The sequence below is a fragment of the Lithobates pipiens genome, unplaced genomic scaffold (genome assembly GCF_037356315.1).
Source record: "Lithobates pipiens isolate NorthernLeopardFrog02 unplaced genomic scaffold, aLitPip1_a1.2 Scaffold_3, whole genome shotgun sequence".
Classification (NCBI taxonomy): Eukaryota; Metazoa; Chordata; class Amphibia; order Anura; family Ranidae; genus Lithobates; species Lithobates pipiens.
The window spans coordinates 88,026,290-88,041,248 of NW_027507790.1; the positions used below are offsets into that span (position 1 = coordinate 88,026,290).

Below are 14,959 nucleotides of genomic sequence, written 5' to 3' on the forward strand. Positions count from 1 at the left end.
ATTAGCTATAATTGGTAGTGTAAAGTATCTGATGGAAATAATTAATCTGACTGCAACTGAAGTCTCAGAATAGGTTTATCTCTACAGCAGTGACGAAACACCAGCTTGTCTTTTTTGGTTTTGTTTTGTCTTCTTCTGGATAACCATCTTCTTCTGAGTCACCTCTGTATACAGTACAATTTCCCTTGCAAAGTTAACAACCTATTAGCCTTTACTAAAACAACACCATGGAGTGCATTGCTATTTTTCAGGAGGAATTTAAGATAAAAACTAAATCTGCTTAGGCAGATATAAGATTTCTAGACCTTTTCTATAACATAGCAAATCTACATTTTTTGCATTCAGGACAACTATAACAATGACATGTTGCCCAGTCAGAAGGTTATAGATGTAAAAGTTGAAATCAAATACAGTGATGGCTTACAAGAGGAATTTGTTTCCAGCCAACCTAGGAAACATATATTTTCTGCCAACACTCTATTAACCTAATACTAAATAAGTAACGGTTCATCCTAAATATATATTAAGCTGTAAAATAATACAAATAATGATGCACCACAACTAAAACAGTGCGGTGGATTTACTAACCCTGGTAAGTGTGAAATCTGGTGCAGCTGTGCATGGTAGCCAATCAGCTTCTAACTTCGGCTTGTTCAATTAAGCTTTGACAATAAAACCTGAAAGATGATTGGTTCCTATGCATAGTTGCACCAGATTTTGCATGCTTCAGTTTTAGTAAGTAACCCCCAATATGTCTGCTGTATCTGAATTGATGTTCTAGCAGGCCAAAACATATCTTAAGAAAACATACAAAATTGTTTAATTCAAAGTGATTGTAAACCTCAGTCACGGGATCTAGCAATGCACATATATCTGTAGTGTTTACTTATCTCTCTCCAAAGCTCTAAGTGTTGTTTCTCTCTGGTGCTTTGTTCCTCTGTTATCGGCATGAGTCACTTCTGAGAAGTTTTCTGACACATGAGATAAATTTGTGTTAGGGAGGGAGGTCAGAAGACAGTTTGTCTATACAGAACACAGTTCTTCTGCAATGCGGAGCGGGTGCTGTTCCTTCAAATCAGCTCACACACTGTTACTGGAGCATCTCTGCCCCCTCCTCTGTGCTCCTGGCAGATGAAGAGAGATTTTAACACTTTTCTGCCCCTTTGAAGGGGTGTAGTTAAAAGAAGACTGCAGATGAACACGTAAAACCTATGGAGGAGGATTTGTTTCATCTCTGTATCACCTGAGGCTGTTCACTTCACTGGGTATATGTGAGGGTTTACATCCACTTTAATGGATTTGCTATAGGTTTAAAAATTTTCATTCCTTTCAGTGTAAATTATAAGTGTTTTTAATCCCTGATATACAAAGTAATAGCTACATGAAAGTAAAGCAGAATAAAAACATTGTAAGATGAAAAATAAAATACTTAGGCTACAGTTGTGAGTGAAACTAATAATGAATATCCCATTCTAATGATAATAAAGGGGATTGAACCTGTTGCTTAACTACTTATCATAGATCCTAGAGAAAAAAATAATGTGAGGGAGGGATGCCTGTTTGTGACTTCTGTGCTCTAATTTAAAGGAGGAGTACAGCAAAAGCTTGTTTGTCTGTACTTCCCCTGTGGATCACAGTAGTGCAGGTCGTACTGCACTCCTGTGACCCCTTTTCAGTCGGCTGTTGTTACATATCTGGTCCAGGCTTGGGAAAGATCTCTACCATAGGATCAGGATCCACCTAGTAAACTGGACCAGTACCTGCCCCTTCTACAGCCAAGCATTTCAGTTAGTATGGGGGGGGGGGGGGGCAGAGCAGACAGCGTTAATTGATAGTCACCAACTCTCTGCTCAGGCAGACCAATGCTGTATCCACCTAGGTAAGTGTGATTCTAAAGAAATAAAAAAAAAAAAAAATACCCAAACTTCTGTTTTAAATGCACTGAGACCACAGCTCCACAGGGGCCTAAAGCTAGCCATACATGGACTGAAATTTGGCCGGTCCAGCAGGGACTGGCTTAATCTCGATCCATGTTTGGGTAAGCTTGACTTGTGTACAATCAGCCTGCCGGATTTTTGACGAACGATCAGTGTCACCGACAATAGCTGGCAACAATGATCATTGTATTTTGAAAAAAAATTAATCATGTAAAGCCAGCTTAACTGTCTGAGGCCTCTCAAAATTATAATAACTAGGATTGTAGTATGGCAGTGTTATAGGATGGTAGTGAATGATTATTTATACAATTACTACATGGATATTCATGCTTGCATAACACAAATGATTATGATTTATGATTAAAAAAGAGTTTAACATGCAAACTCTTATGCCCCGTACACAATATCAGACTTTCCGACAACAAAACCGTGGAATTTTGTTCGAAGGTTGTTGGCTCCAACTTGTCTTGCATACACACGGTCACACAAATGTTGGCCAGCAATTACGAACATAGTGACTTAGTGACTTACAAGATGTATGCCGAGCCGATAAAAAGGAAGCTCAATAGTCATGTTCCACCTTCTGGGCTCCTTCTGCTAATGTTGTGTTTGGTGAGCATAGATTCCGAGCATGCGTGGACTTGTGTATACACGATCAGAAAGTCCAACAAAAATTTGTCGGAGGAAATTTTGAGAACCTGCTAGCCAAGATATGTTGCCGGAACATCCGACAAAAAATGTTCGATGGGGCATAAACACTGTCAGACTTTCCACCAACAAGCTCACATCCAACATTTGTTGCCGGAAAATCCGATCATGTGTACAGGGCATTAGCATCAACGGAACATTAATGCAATAATGGCGCGCACAGACATCCCTGGTGCCATTTCAACTAGGAACTTTACTGGTTGGTAAAATGCTTCATGGTAAACATTTAGCAGGGAGAATCTGAAGGTTTCCATAGACAAATGTTGTCCAAAGCAGGTAAAATTTTATGATGGCCTTCTTATGTGTATGGGTACATTATTACATGTCTGGCTTAAAGGGTAGTTCCATCTAATGCGAATTGGATTGGAGTGACCAAAGACTATTCAGAGGCAACAACTGCAGCTATTTTACATTGTAAAAATAATGATTGTGTAGATGTCAGTTTCTCCTTAGAGAAAACTGTAGTGGTTGTGGACAAGTTATCCACCCAAAACATGCTATAATTGAGGAATCACCTACACACTTAGCTAGTATTATGCGCACTAATATTACTACGCCTTACAACTGGCCAGTGGCTTGTCTTTTAAAAATCCAAATACCTCTCAATATCAGCTTTTCATTTTCTTTAAAAATAAATTCATTCTTACCTCAGCCTGAAAGCTTTTTAAAACTGGAGCAACAACTTCCCGGATTTCCTAGAAATCAGAAAGACATCATTCATAGAGCCAATCACAAACATTTATTTAAGAAAAAACAAATGGATAAAAAAGCAGCAATCATTACCAACTTAAGACTGTTCTTAAAGTGTATTTCCAGTGAAAAAAAAATAAAAAATCAGTTCTGCAAGAGTATGGTTATAAGCTCTATCTGGTTTTTATTTTTATTCCACTGGGGAGAACCATCCGCTATATTTATACTGGTGACCACTGTCAACAGAACCATCTAAAATAATATTTATATTCACTTTTGAAGAGATTTCCCCTGTTTTGTCTCCAGTTCAGGAATTAGGAGAAATATCCCCAATGGGACACAAATAACACAGAAAGGGATTTTAACCAAGTTTTGGCTAGAGACACACTACAAACTAAATGTCTGGAATATCTTTTTTATAAAACAATTTTTCTTTATGTACAATAACAGAACTCGTATACAGTATTTGTTGACTTTATACAGTATTTTGATTATCATCAAGAAATACAACAGCCCCCAATATTCCAACATCACCAGTTTGCTATGTATTTAAAAGCAGCTCTGGGCCTTTTTATTCATTGTATAGCAGCTCTGGACTAAAGCTTGATACACACTAGAAGGAGATGATGGGAATATGGAGATAGGCATCTTGTATGTCTACTGATGCAAGAAATTCCCCTGTCTGAGGGAAGTAATGGCAGATCTCGTAGATTCTTCACAAAATTTTGGCACACAAGGAAATCTGTTTTGGGATTTTAAGCCCAGCATTGGGTGGATGCCACCATTTGGTTTTGAGACTGTAAATAGGATTAAATATAAACCTTAAATCTATTCTGCTGAAGTAGCCTGAAGTTGGTGCAAGGCGTTCATTAAATCTGCAGTCCATTGGTATGAAGTTGGCAGACTTGAAAGTAAAAAGTGAGGAGGGGGACCCAGAGGTCCAGGACATCTTAAATCTTGAGTGGCACAAATGCCAACAGGTCTCCTCAGAGTGAGAGCTCCTTTCCATTGTGAGGAGGGCTTCTGGGAAGGCTTGGTGGGCCATGGCTTGCGACAAAGGAAGTCTTAAGCCTTGACTTGGAGGTTAATGATTGGGGAGGATGGAAAAACCTCTCATGAGCACATCGATAAGAGACTTGTCGGATTACATTTTTATTTTAAGAGCGCTAACACAAAACAATAGGGCTGACATAACTTTTCTAAGAGAGCAGGGTCTTTAAAGACACATTACTGGACCGTGTTTATGTGTCTCAACCAGTTGTTGACAGTATGGCAAATGGACTCTGTAGCAATAGCCAGCTGCAGGACTGTAAATAAGTCCTTTAAAAGAACTTCAAAATGCCTATCAACAGCATTCCTAAAGGAAGGAACATCCTCAATAGGAACTGTAAGGTGCTTTTAAATTATTTTCTATAGGATAAATATTATCAAAAAAGCTTAGGAGGAGTATAAACCCAAGTGAGCCGTCATAAAGTGGACAATCAATCTGTGCATGTATGAGAAAAGTATTTTTAGATTTAGCCAATCTCTTAGTACCCAAAGGGGTCTGTTTTGGATGTAGAGAATAAGGCACTGTTAGGCAGTCTAGTGCATACTGCACAATTAGTGTGCCTACAGTGGAAAGCAATTGGCACAAGACCATAGCTTGTACCTCATAAGCTTCAATGGAAGGCAAAATCCTCAGCTGCCTCCACTACAAAATCATTGTCCTCGGTGCTTTTCTCCATATGTGTAAATAAAGGAGGTTTCGCTTATGATTTCAGAACAGTGTTGATGGAAAAGAGGACATATATGGTTTTTAGCCTCTGGAAAACAAAGGTTCTGGAAGTGCTCAAAGTTTTTCAAAGAATTCAGACATAGTGGCATCTGAAATGCTAAATCCATTTTTGTCATGCAGACCATATGATGGGAACTAGATTCAGAAAAGGGAAGCAGTGTAAATATAGGACAATGCTTCAAGACAAGGGGACAACTATCACCCTGAGCCATGTTCTGTGTTTCCTGAAGGCTGTCAGTAGAACACATTATTCTGGCCTTTAGTCCCTGCTCCCTTGCACCTATGATGTACAACTGCCAGTCGAGAGAGCCACGTTTTTTTTTTTAGAGAAGGAGCCACTATTAGACATGTGCAGAGAGGAAAAATTATTTTTGTCTCGGACAGATTTGTTATGTTACTAATTTTGCTTAGTTAATTCGTTTCGGAATTCGTTCATTTGAGGCTAGTTTAATATCGCTTAGTTTTTAAAAATGCCAATGAATTCCAAATTTTTGGAATGATTTGAATTCTGATCAGTCAAAAAATGATCAACTGATTCGAATTCTGGTTGTTAAAGCGGGGTTCCACCCTAAAGTGGAACTTCCGCTGATCGGAACCCTCCCCCCCTCCGGTGTCACAATTGGCACCTTACAGGGGGGAGGGGGGTGGAGATACCTGTCAAAGACAGGTATTTACACCCACTTCCGGGCATAGACTCCCATGGGAGTCTATGTCATTTCCTGTCCTGCCGCGCTGTCTGCTGGGACACACACGGGTCCCAGTGACAGCGCGGACAATTCTTATTGCGCTGCGCGACTCGCACATGCGCAGTAGGGAACCGGGAAGTGAAGCCGATTCGCTTCACTTCCTAATTCCCTCACCTAGAATGGTGGCGGCAGCAGCCGAGAGCCGAGCGATCGATCGGCCTCGGCTGCCGGCATTGCTGGAAACCGGGACAGGTGAGTGTCCATTTATTAAAAGTCAGCAGCTGTAGTATTTAGAGCTGCTGGCTTTTAATATTTTTTTTTAGGTGGAATCCCTCTTTAAGGAGTGGGTCGGGAAGCGGCCACCGACAGTCTATATATAGGGAAACCCTATCTTACCATATTTATGATTCTGGACCTATTAAGGCCAGTCATGGTGGGCATACCCCAGAAGGGGTCTTCAGAGTCTGAGCACCAAGGAAATGGACCATGGTACTGGACCTGTATAGCACCTGCAGCTAACTTCACGTTGCAAGTGTCAAGGTTAGTGCTTAACACAGAATCCAGTGCTTGAATCAAACATTTCAGGCTGGCCCCACAGAGCACTGGGAATGGTGCCTGAGGAACACACGTTGAGGGTAACTGATATGAGAAACTGCTAGGTAATGAAAGGCAATAAGCAATCAGACTCTGATAGAAGTTTCTGATGAAAAAAAGATTTCAATGGTTTAAAAATGAAAAAATACTTATCCAGAGAACAGGTCCATCACCCAAGGACACTAAATAAAAACTGAAGCCTCATGGAGTGGGCAGGGTTATATGGGTACACTCTGGGGAGGCCCTAGCAAAAATGTTTGCCAGTGTCTAATCGCCTGAAGGTATGACGTCTGAAGTGTACTGTACAATACAATAAAATACATTATCCCCCTGAAAGAGAGTGTTGAGGGGTATGATGTCACTAAGGAATGATTCTAATAAAATGAACCAGTAATTTGCTTAGTCAGAACAAAGCAAGAGGTTTGCTTTAATGATTTTCTTCCCAGCAGCACAAACTCATCATTCAGCCACCAGAAGAGAAAAAAAGCAAGGTCTCTGGAAGATCTCTGAGTGTCCCTAGTCAGAGCTTACACAGGGCTGAGGACTATCTCCCCATCCCCAAGTGATGGGCCAATCAACAAGCACATTCTTCTCACATGAGAAGAAGTGTGAGTCATATGCTTCTCTACATCCAGAAGTACCAGATACTGTTGTCTGTATAGGCTACATGAGACTGTTGGTAAGTGAAGGTGAGTATGTAATACTGGGAAGAGAGGCAGAGAAGTCAACATGTTGTTTTTCTCTGCATAGGCTAAGAACAGATTTGCTTTGAAGAAGGAAGATAACTATATTATATTCAGCTACACAATCATACAAAACCTACAATAGCAATTTGTTTGTCCTAATTATTCCTGTATTTGTGAAGTGTTTAAAAAGATTGGTAAAGCATCGAGATACTATGCTCCCACCAGTATTTTATTATGTCTTAATTCAATAAAAAAAAAAGAAATAAAAAGAAATAAATAGAATTTAGTGTTAAATGATAAAAGGTCTTAAATGTTTCTCTACCTAAAAACAAATCACATCAGCAATCAGTAGGTTAAGCGAGACTTGTAGTGTAACATACTATACCTCAGGGACATTCTTCTTGAACTCCCGGCTGAGTTCAATAAGCCGCTTGTGGGAATGTTCGCTCTCTTCCTGCCGCGCAGCCAACTCCGATGCGAGAGAGTTCAGCTCTTTCTGCAACAAAAAAGGAAAAGGGGGGAGTGATTTTTTTTTTAATATCATACATAACCCATCTCATGTCCAAGTTTGCTAACTACCAATTCTGAGAGACAGCCGCAATATCGACTATGTGCATGAATTATTTAAGGAAGAAAAGTATGTATTCAATGCAAAATCAGGACAGCTTTTAGATAATGAGAAGCTGCTATAATCAATATTCCTCAGTGAAGTTTCTTTCAAAGGGTTTTTCACTGGCCTGAGTTCACTGATAACTTTGCAGAAGCATTGCGGGATGCAATAACGTAGTCTTCGGGATTTAATGTAAAGAAAGTGTGGTTGCCAGCTGACATATATCAACACCCAGGGAATGGATCCAGGCTAGACTTACTTACGCTTAAGTGTTCATAAATAAGACTTTTAAACATACATATGGCTTTTTAATTTCAGCACAAAATGGGAAAATAAATGTGCCCACATTCAGGATGCTGACCTTTGAGCCCTACAAACTCATTCATAAGCAGTTCACTGGGAGTGCATGCTCCATGAGGTCGGGACATTTTTCAACCATCTTGCTGGGCTTATAATAATCAGAATCAACCAACCCAGATAATAGAATTTAAAGAAAACCACCACTGGTTTCTATTGAAAATGGTTACATAGCATTACCCATTATGGGTTTAGCCAACACACTGCAACCTTTTCTTAAGATCCCATAACACATTAGGAGCTTTTTCATTTTAGTCTGTATAAGTTGTGCTTCATGTTTTTTGTATTTCCAGTGTGGAAATGTGTCCCTATCACATTTATACATGGACGGAAGGCTGACAACTAGTATATTTTAAGATTGCCAGGAGAAACAAAAAAACTTGGAGGAAGAGATTCCATATAAATAGTGTTACAGGTATGATTTAAACCCAGGTTCCAGAGCTAAAGGTTAAGAGCGTTAGCCACTTATCGCATCAGGTACATAACGAGAACAGGAACTATATTTTTCTAATAGCTGCTCCTCATTACAAGGAAATATGATGAAAGTATGGTAGTATACTTTTACCATGTACATGCTTTAGTGCAGGGAAAGTGCTGGAAACGAGTAAGTACCTTAATTTCTTAATTTTTATACAAAACTCTGACCTTGACAACCTCCACCCAAAAGTCTTCATTTAACTTTGGGTCCGGGATGACAAGTCAATATGCAACTATAGTTACCATGACAAAATGACTTTTCAGATCCAGAAAGGTTATAGTCATATCTTTTCGTTCTTACACATACTGCCTGTATTGTACACCAGCTCATTGGACATCATGGAAGAATTCTTCAAAACACAAAAAAGGAACAGCATGGGGTGCCAATTACCACAGGCACCTTAAGCTCAGGTCAAAAATAGCATAGCTCTATACAAGTGTATTTTTATAACTTTCCAATAAACAAAACTAAATTATTAACCTGGCCATACATTAAAGTGTTTGTAATGGCAGACGTTTTTTATTTTATTTTTAATGCATTCCATGCATTAAGATAAAAACAACCTTCTGTGTGCAGCAGCCCCCCTCAGCCCCACTAATACTTACCTGAGGTCCATCTAGATACAGCGATGTTGCACAAGAGACTCGGCTGTCCACAACTTCCCTCCTCATTTGCTGAGACAGCAGCGTGGCGTCATTGGCTCCCACTGCTGTCAAAGTCAGTGAGCCAATGGGGAGAGTAAAAGGGGTGGGGCTGGGCCACGGCTCCATGTCTGAATGGACACAAAGAGCTGCCTGCCCCTCCATAGCAAGCTGCTTGCTGTGGGGGCACTCAACAGGAGGGAGTGGCCAGGAGCAATGAAGAGGGACCTGAGAAGAGGGGGATCTGGGCTGCTTTGTGCAAAACCACTGCTACTTTTTAACCACTGTTATTTTTAACAAAAAAAAAAAAACAAGACTTTAATATCACTTTTAGCTATCTTTTTTCCTTCCACCAAGGGTACCATGTACTTACCATGTATGCAGCAAATTATCCAGCTCTAAGAAGGAAATTTACTCAACTTATGGAATTATAGAAAAAAATACAAAATGTTGTAGCTAGTCCAAATTGTGGTTGTAGAAATGGCTTTTCTACCAAAGTTGTTATATTAGATTTGAGTCCTCCCCATTAAACTATCAACCTACCATCTGGGAGCGGGTCCTCCCCTCTGGATCTATCTGGAAGGTCTAGAGCTCAACCTTATCCTAGTAGAAATAGTCATGTGGATCCCCTCTAGTGTCCATAACCATATAACAAACCCAATTATTGGACATTAACTGGAAACAAGGGACAATGTTAGATACTCTGGCAAATTGATCCTCCTATGCACCACTAGCTAGCTATACACCACTAGCTTAGCCTATGTTTCCAACCAATATTACTAAACCAACTTGTTATCAATGGTGGGTCAAAAAAGGCCTATTCAGAATCTTTCATCTAGCCAGGAGCTATTATCTTCACCCAGATATATAACTCACATCTCAGCCTCTGAGATCTTTTGATACCTGCAAACTAAGATTTTTTTCCCAACAACCATTAAAAGACCATCCTCATTACACAGGCTCACTCAATTTAGGCGCATATGCCTCAAAGAACCAACAGCCAGAGACATTACATTAATAAAAATAAAATTTATTAAAATATATAATAACATTTACTGTTGGAAAGCCAGGCCTGCAAACCTCTAGAATATGTGAAGCTCTGGGATAAACATTTGTTGAAGATTGGGGACAGATCTGGGAAACCACGTCCCACTGTTTTATAAATGCCTCAGTTAAAACAACTACCCTAAAGCTACTTATTTGTTGGTGCATGGTCCTACAACAACAAGAAAAATGTATCCATTCTGTTTAGGGATTTTGTTTTAGGGGCTGCCAGACATATGGTGGAAGTGCCCCTGCATCATGAGATTTTGAAGTAGAGTATGCCAGATGGTCTACACTCTCTTAGGGAGAGGTACCCCAAAAGATCCTATGAAAGTCTAAACTTGAAGCCTAAGCGCTGTTCAAACACCCAGTTCTGTCTCTTTACTTTCCTTTATATGGCAGCAAAACAAGTTCTAGCCAAAGTCTGGTGGTCTTTCACCCCCCCCCCCACCCCCTTGATAACAAAAATAAAATGGCATTGTTCTTGATGATTTTATCAAACTAGTTAGACCTCTAAGTCTGCTAAAAGAGTAATCAATGTTCACCCTTCCCCACCACTCTCTACCTATTATACGCCCCCAGACTGCCCCCTTTTCCATTCTTTTATATCTCCCAGTTCTTTGCTGTAAAAGTTGTCTGTTATAGGACAATTAGGGTGTTTTATAGATTTTTTTTGTTGGAGGGTAAAATGATTATAGTATATAGTCATGGAGATTATAGCAAATAGCCACGGAACTACAATTTCCAGGCTGTCATTCTATTGTACCTTGATTTTTGTGTAAACACTTTCCTTGATGGAAATTGTGATTGTTGTTATGCATGTTTAAAGATACTAGATTAAACAATTATTGAAACTGAAATACTGCTTGATAATACAATTTCCTTTCTAGCCAGCAGATAGCGTTTTAGTCATCTTTTCACATATTCAGATATTCCGACTTTCAGCTTTGTAAAGAGCCTGTTTTCAGAACTGGAATGGGTCATCACAGCGTTGACTTAACCCTTATCAGTTTGCTCAAAACCATTTTTTATTAGAGCCGCGCGATTAATCGTTAAAAAATCATGATCTCGATTTAACCCCCATCATGATCTTAATCAGGCATTTTTAGGATTCTATGTAAACAGAGCAGAGCCATTCTCTGCTCAGATCTGTCAAAATAAAATAAAAGCCGGCAAATGTTTATCAACATTGGTCAGCGCTGAGAGATACAGAAGAGAAGAGATACAATGTAATATTTAGTTCTTTTAGAATTAGATCAAAGGAATGAACTTCGGTCTGTAAACGAGGGCAGTTTAACAACTTAAAGACTAAGCCTTTTTCTGACACATGCTGCTTACAAGTTAAAATCAGTATTTTTTTCTATAAAATTACTTAGAACCCCCAAACATTATAATATATTATTTTAGCAGAGAACCTAGAGAATAAAATGGCAGTTGTTACAATATTTTATGGCACACGGTATTTGCGTAGAGGTCTTTCAAACACAATTTTTTGGGAAAAAATACACTTCAATGAATTAAAAAAAAAAAACGAAACAGTAAAGTTAGCCCATTTTTTTTGTATAATGTGAAAGATGATGTTATGCCGTGAAAATCGTGAGAGAATCGTGATATTTATTCTAAGCAAAAAAAAAATGTGATTCTCATTTTATCTAGAATCATGCAGCTCTAATTTTAATGTATTTTTTATTTAGAATTGTATGGTAAAACATCAGGAGAGGCACAGTGTAGGAGAAATCCAAGCATAGTGCAAGTACATTGTGAAAAAGATATGTTATATGAATACAGCAGATGTACGCAGCCTGTCAATCATTCAATAAAGTCTAATTGCATCACATGCAGATCCTTTTATAGGGGGAGATTTACTAAAACTGGTACACACACAATATGGTGCAGCTCTGCATAGTAACCAGTCAGCTTCCAGGTTTTATTGTCAAAGTTTAATTGAACAAGAAGTTAGAAGCTGATTGGTTACTATACACAGCTGCACCAGATTCTGTGAGCACCAGTATTAGTAAATCTCCCAAATCAGTGGCGGCTGCTCCATTACGGCATAATCCATGCGCCTGGCCCCTAATGTACATGCAGGACGCCAGACGCATGGATTTCAATGTTTTTTTTTTTTTTTTTAGCCAGTAATTAGAGCCTGAGGTGGTGGTTTTAGTTGGGGGGGGGGCATTGATAGTTTGAAAAAAACTATTAGATAAGCACCTGAACGACTGCAACATACAGGGATATACAATGTAATACTGACATTTAACCACTTCAATACAGGGCACTTAAACACCTTCCTGCCCAGACCAATTTTGAGCTTTCAGCGCTGTCGCACTTTGAATGACAATTGCGCGGTCATGCTACACTGTATCCAAATGAAATTTTTATAATTTTTTTCCCACAAATAGAGCTTTCTTTTGGTGGTATTTGATCACCTCTACGGTTTTTATTTTTTGCGCTACAAATAAAAAAATACCGAAAATTTTGAAAAAAAAAATGTTTTTTTTGTTTCAGTTTAAAAACTTTGTAAATAAGTATGTTTTCTCCTTCACTGATGGGCACTGATGGGGCTACACTGATGGGCACTGATAAGGCGGCACTGATGGGCACCAATGTGGCACCAATGAAGTGGCACTGATAGGCGGCACTGATGGGCGACACGGATGGGCGACACGGATGGGCGACACGGACGGACACTGATAGGTGGCACAAATTGGCACTGATAGCTGGCACGGATGGGCGGCACGGATGGGCATGGATAGGCGGCACAGGTGGGCATGGATAGGCGGCACAGGTGGGCACTCATAGGCGGCACAGGTGGGCACTCATAGGCGGCACAGGTGGACACTTAGGCGGCACAGGTGGGCACTCATAGGCGGCACAGGTGGGCACTCATAGGCGGTATCGGTGTTATACTATAGTAATGGATGCCAATCAGTGCCAAACAATAATGCATGCCAATCAGTGATGCCCATTGTGGGCACTGATTGGCATCCATTATGGGCACTGATTGGCACCCATTGTGCTGACTGGCATCCCTGGTGGTCTAGGGAGGATTATGACCTTTATTACCTTTTCCCTGGTGGTCTGGTGGCGTCCCTGGTGGTCCAGTGTGGGCATCCTCGGGGGGGCTGTGCTGATAATCGATCAGCACAGTCCCCCCCTGTCAGAGGAGCAGCCGATCGGCTCTCCTCTACTCGCGTCTGACAGACGCGAGTGAGGGAAAGCCGATCACCGGCTCTTCCCATTTACACTGTGATCAGCCGTGATTGGACACGGCTGATCACATGGTAAAGAGTCTCCGTCGGAGACTCTTTACCGAGATCGTAGTTGCCGGGTGTCAGACTGACACCCCGCAACAACGATCGCCGCGATGCGCGACCCCTGGCGCGCAGCGGCTCATAATCCTGATCACGTCATATGACGTCCGGTCAGGATTATGAAACCACTTTGCCGCCGTCAATTGCCTATAGGGCGGGCGGCAAGTGGATAATCACACACGTAGGTTGGACTTGTGTCTTTTTTCAACCTCATCTACTATGTAACTATGTAATTTGCTGTCCCCTCAAAATAACTCAACACTTTTGGTTTAGACATTAATGGCTGTGTGTTGAGTTATTTTGAGGGGACAGACAAATTTACACTGTTTACACTGTACAAGCTGTACACTCACTACTTTACATTGTAGCAAAGTGTCATTTCTTCAGTGTTGTCACATGAAAAGATATAATAAAATATTTACAAAAATGTGAGGGGTGTACTCACTTTTTGGAGATACTGTAGCTTTATAGCGATATATAGCTATGGTGCTAGTGTGTACCAGTGTGTACCAACATATATGTATCAGTTGTTCTCTTTATTCTGATTCTGAGCAGGCAGAAAGGAAATTAAGCACTAATATGAATTTTAAAACATAACACATAAACAATGACTAAGCTATAGTTTTTGGAAGACTAATATTCCTAAAGTGCCATACAAGGGTTATGGTTCATAAAAACATTTTCAGTGGTACAACTGAACAGTTTTCTGTGATTTCTGGAATAAAACAGCAGACACATTGGATTGTTATGACCAACCATTAGCCTACGCACCACGGCCTGCACACATCTGTCTGCTGTTTAATGTAACCTAATTGGGACATTAGCAATTAGTGGTGAAGATCAAAGCGAATCACGTGCATACACTTTGTATCACTCTCAGGATTATGATGCCTGCTGTAAGAAGGCTCAAACAAGAACCAATATTCCTCATATAATTGGCTGCATTAGACTACTAATGTAAGATGACCCCGGGGAGGGAATGGAGAGACAAGTCGGCAGTCTCTTACACCAAACAAATGGTATGAGGAGAAGGCAAGATAAAATATTGCACTACTCCATACATAATTATCAGCATGTGTTAATAAACTGGCTCTCCAGAGACCCTATAGAGTAATTGACACATGTGAAACATGTATGCATTGACCAGGCTTTACAGCTGCTCCCCAGAGGGTAACAATCTCTAGGGAGTCTAAATGTCTGGAAAGGGTCAAACAGACTTACATACAAGTATTGTAATATATGTTTTTTTTAACTCATACTTACCTAGGTGGTTACAACATTAGTTTGATGCTGCATCTGTCCCCCGCCAGCTCTAACACGGTTTCACAGCTCCCTGAGCAGAGAGATGGTACCTGTCAGTGACCGGGTCTCTGCTCTGGCCTCCCACGCTCACTAGAGATCTTGGCTGTGGAGGGGGCAGGAGGGACTGGCTCAGGC

At 40.3% G+C, this 14,959-nt stretch overlaps 1 protein-coding gene across 1 annotated transcript in view; it reads right to left on the reverse strand.

Moving 5' to 3' along the window:
• CUX2 (cut like homeobox 2) overlaps positions 1-14,959 on the reverse strand; it is a 598,839-nt gene that overhangs the window by 334,803 nt on the left and 249,077 nt on the right. The window contains exons 2-3 of the mRNA XM_077462022.1: positions 7,464-7,574; positions 3,293-3,340 (exon numbers count right to left, since the gene is read on the reverse strand). Coding sequence (XP_077318148.1) covers positions 3,293-3,340; positions 7,464-7,574 — 159 coding nt within the window. The remainder of the gene's footprint in view (positions 1-3,292; positions 3,341-7,463; positions 7,575-14,959) is intronic.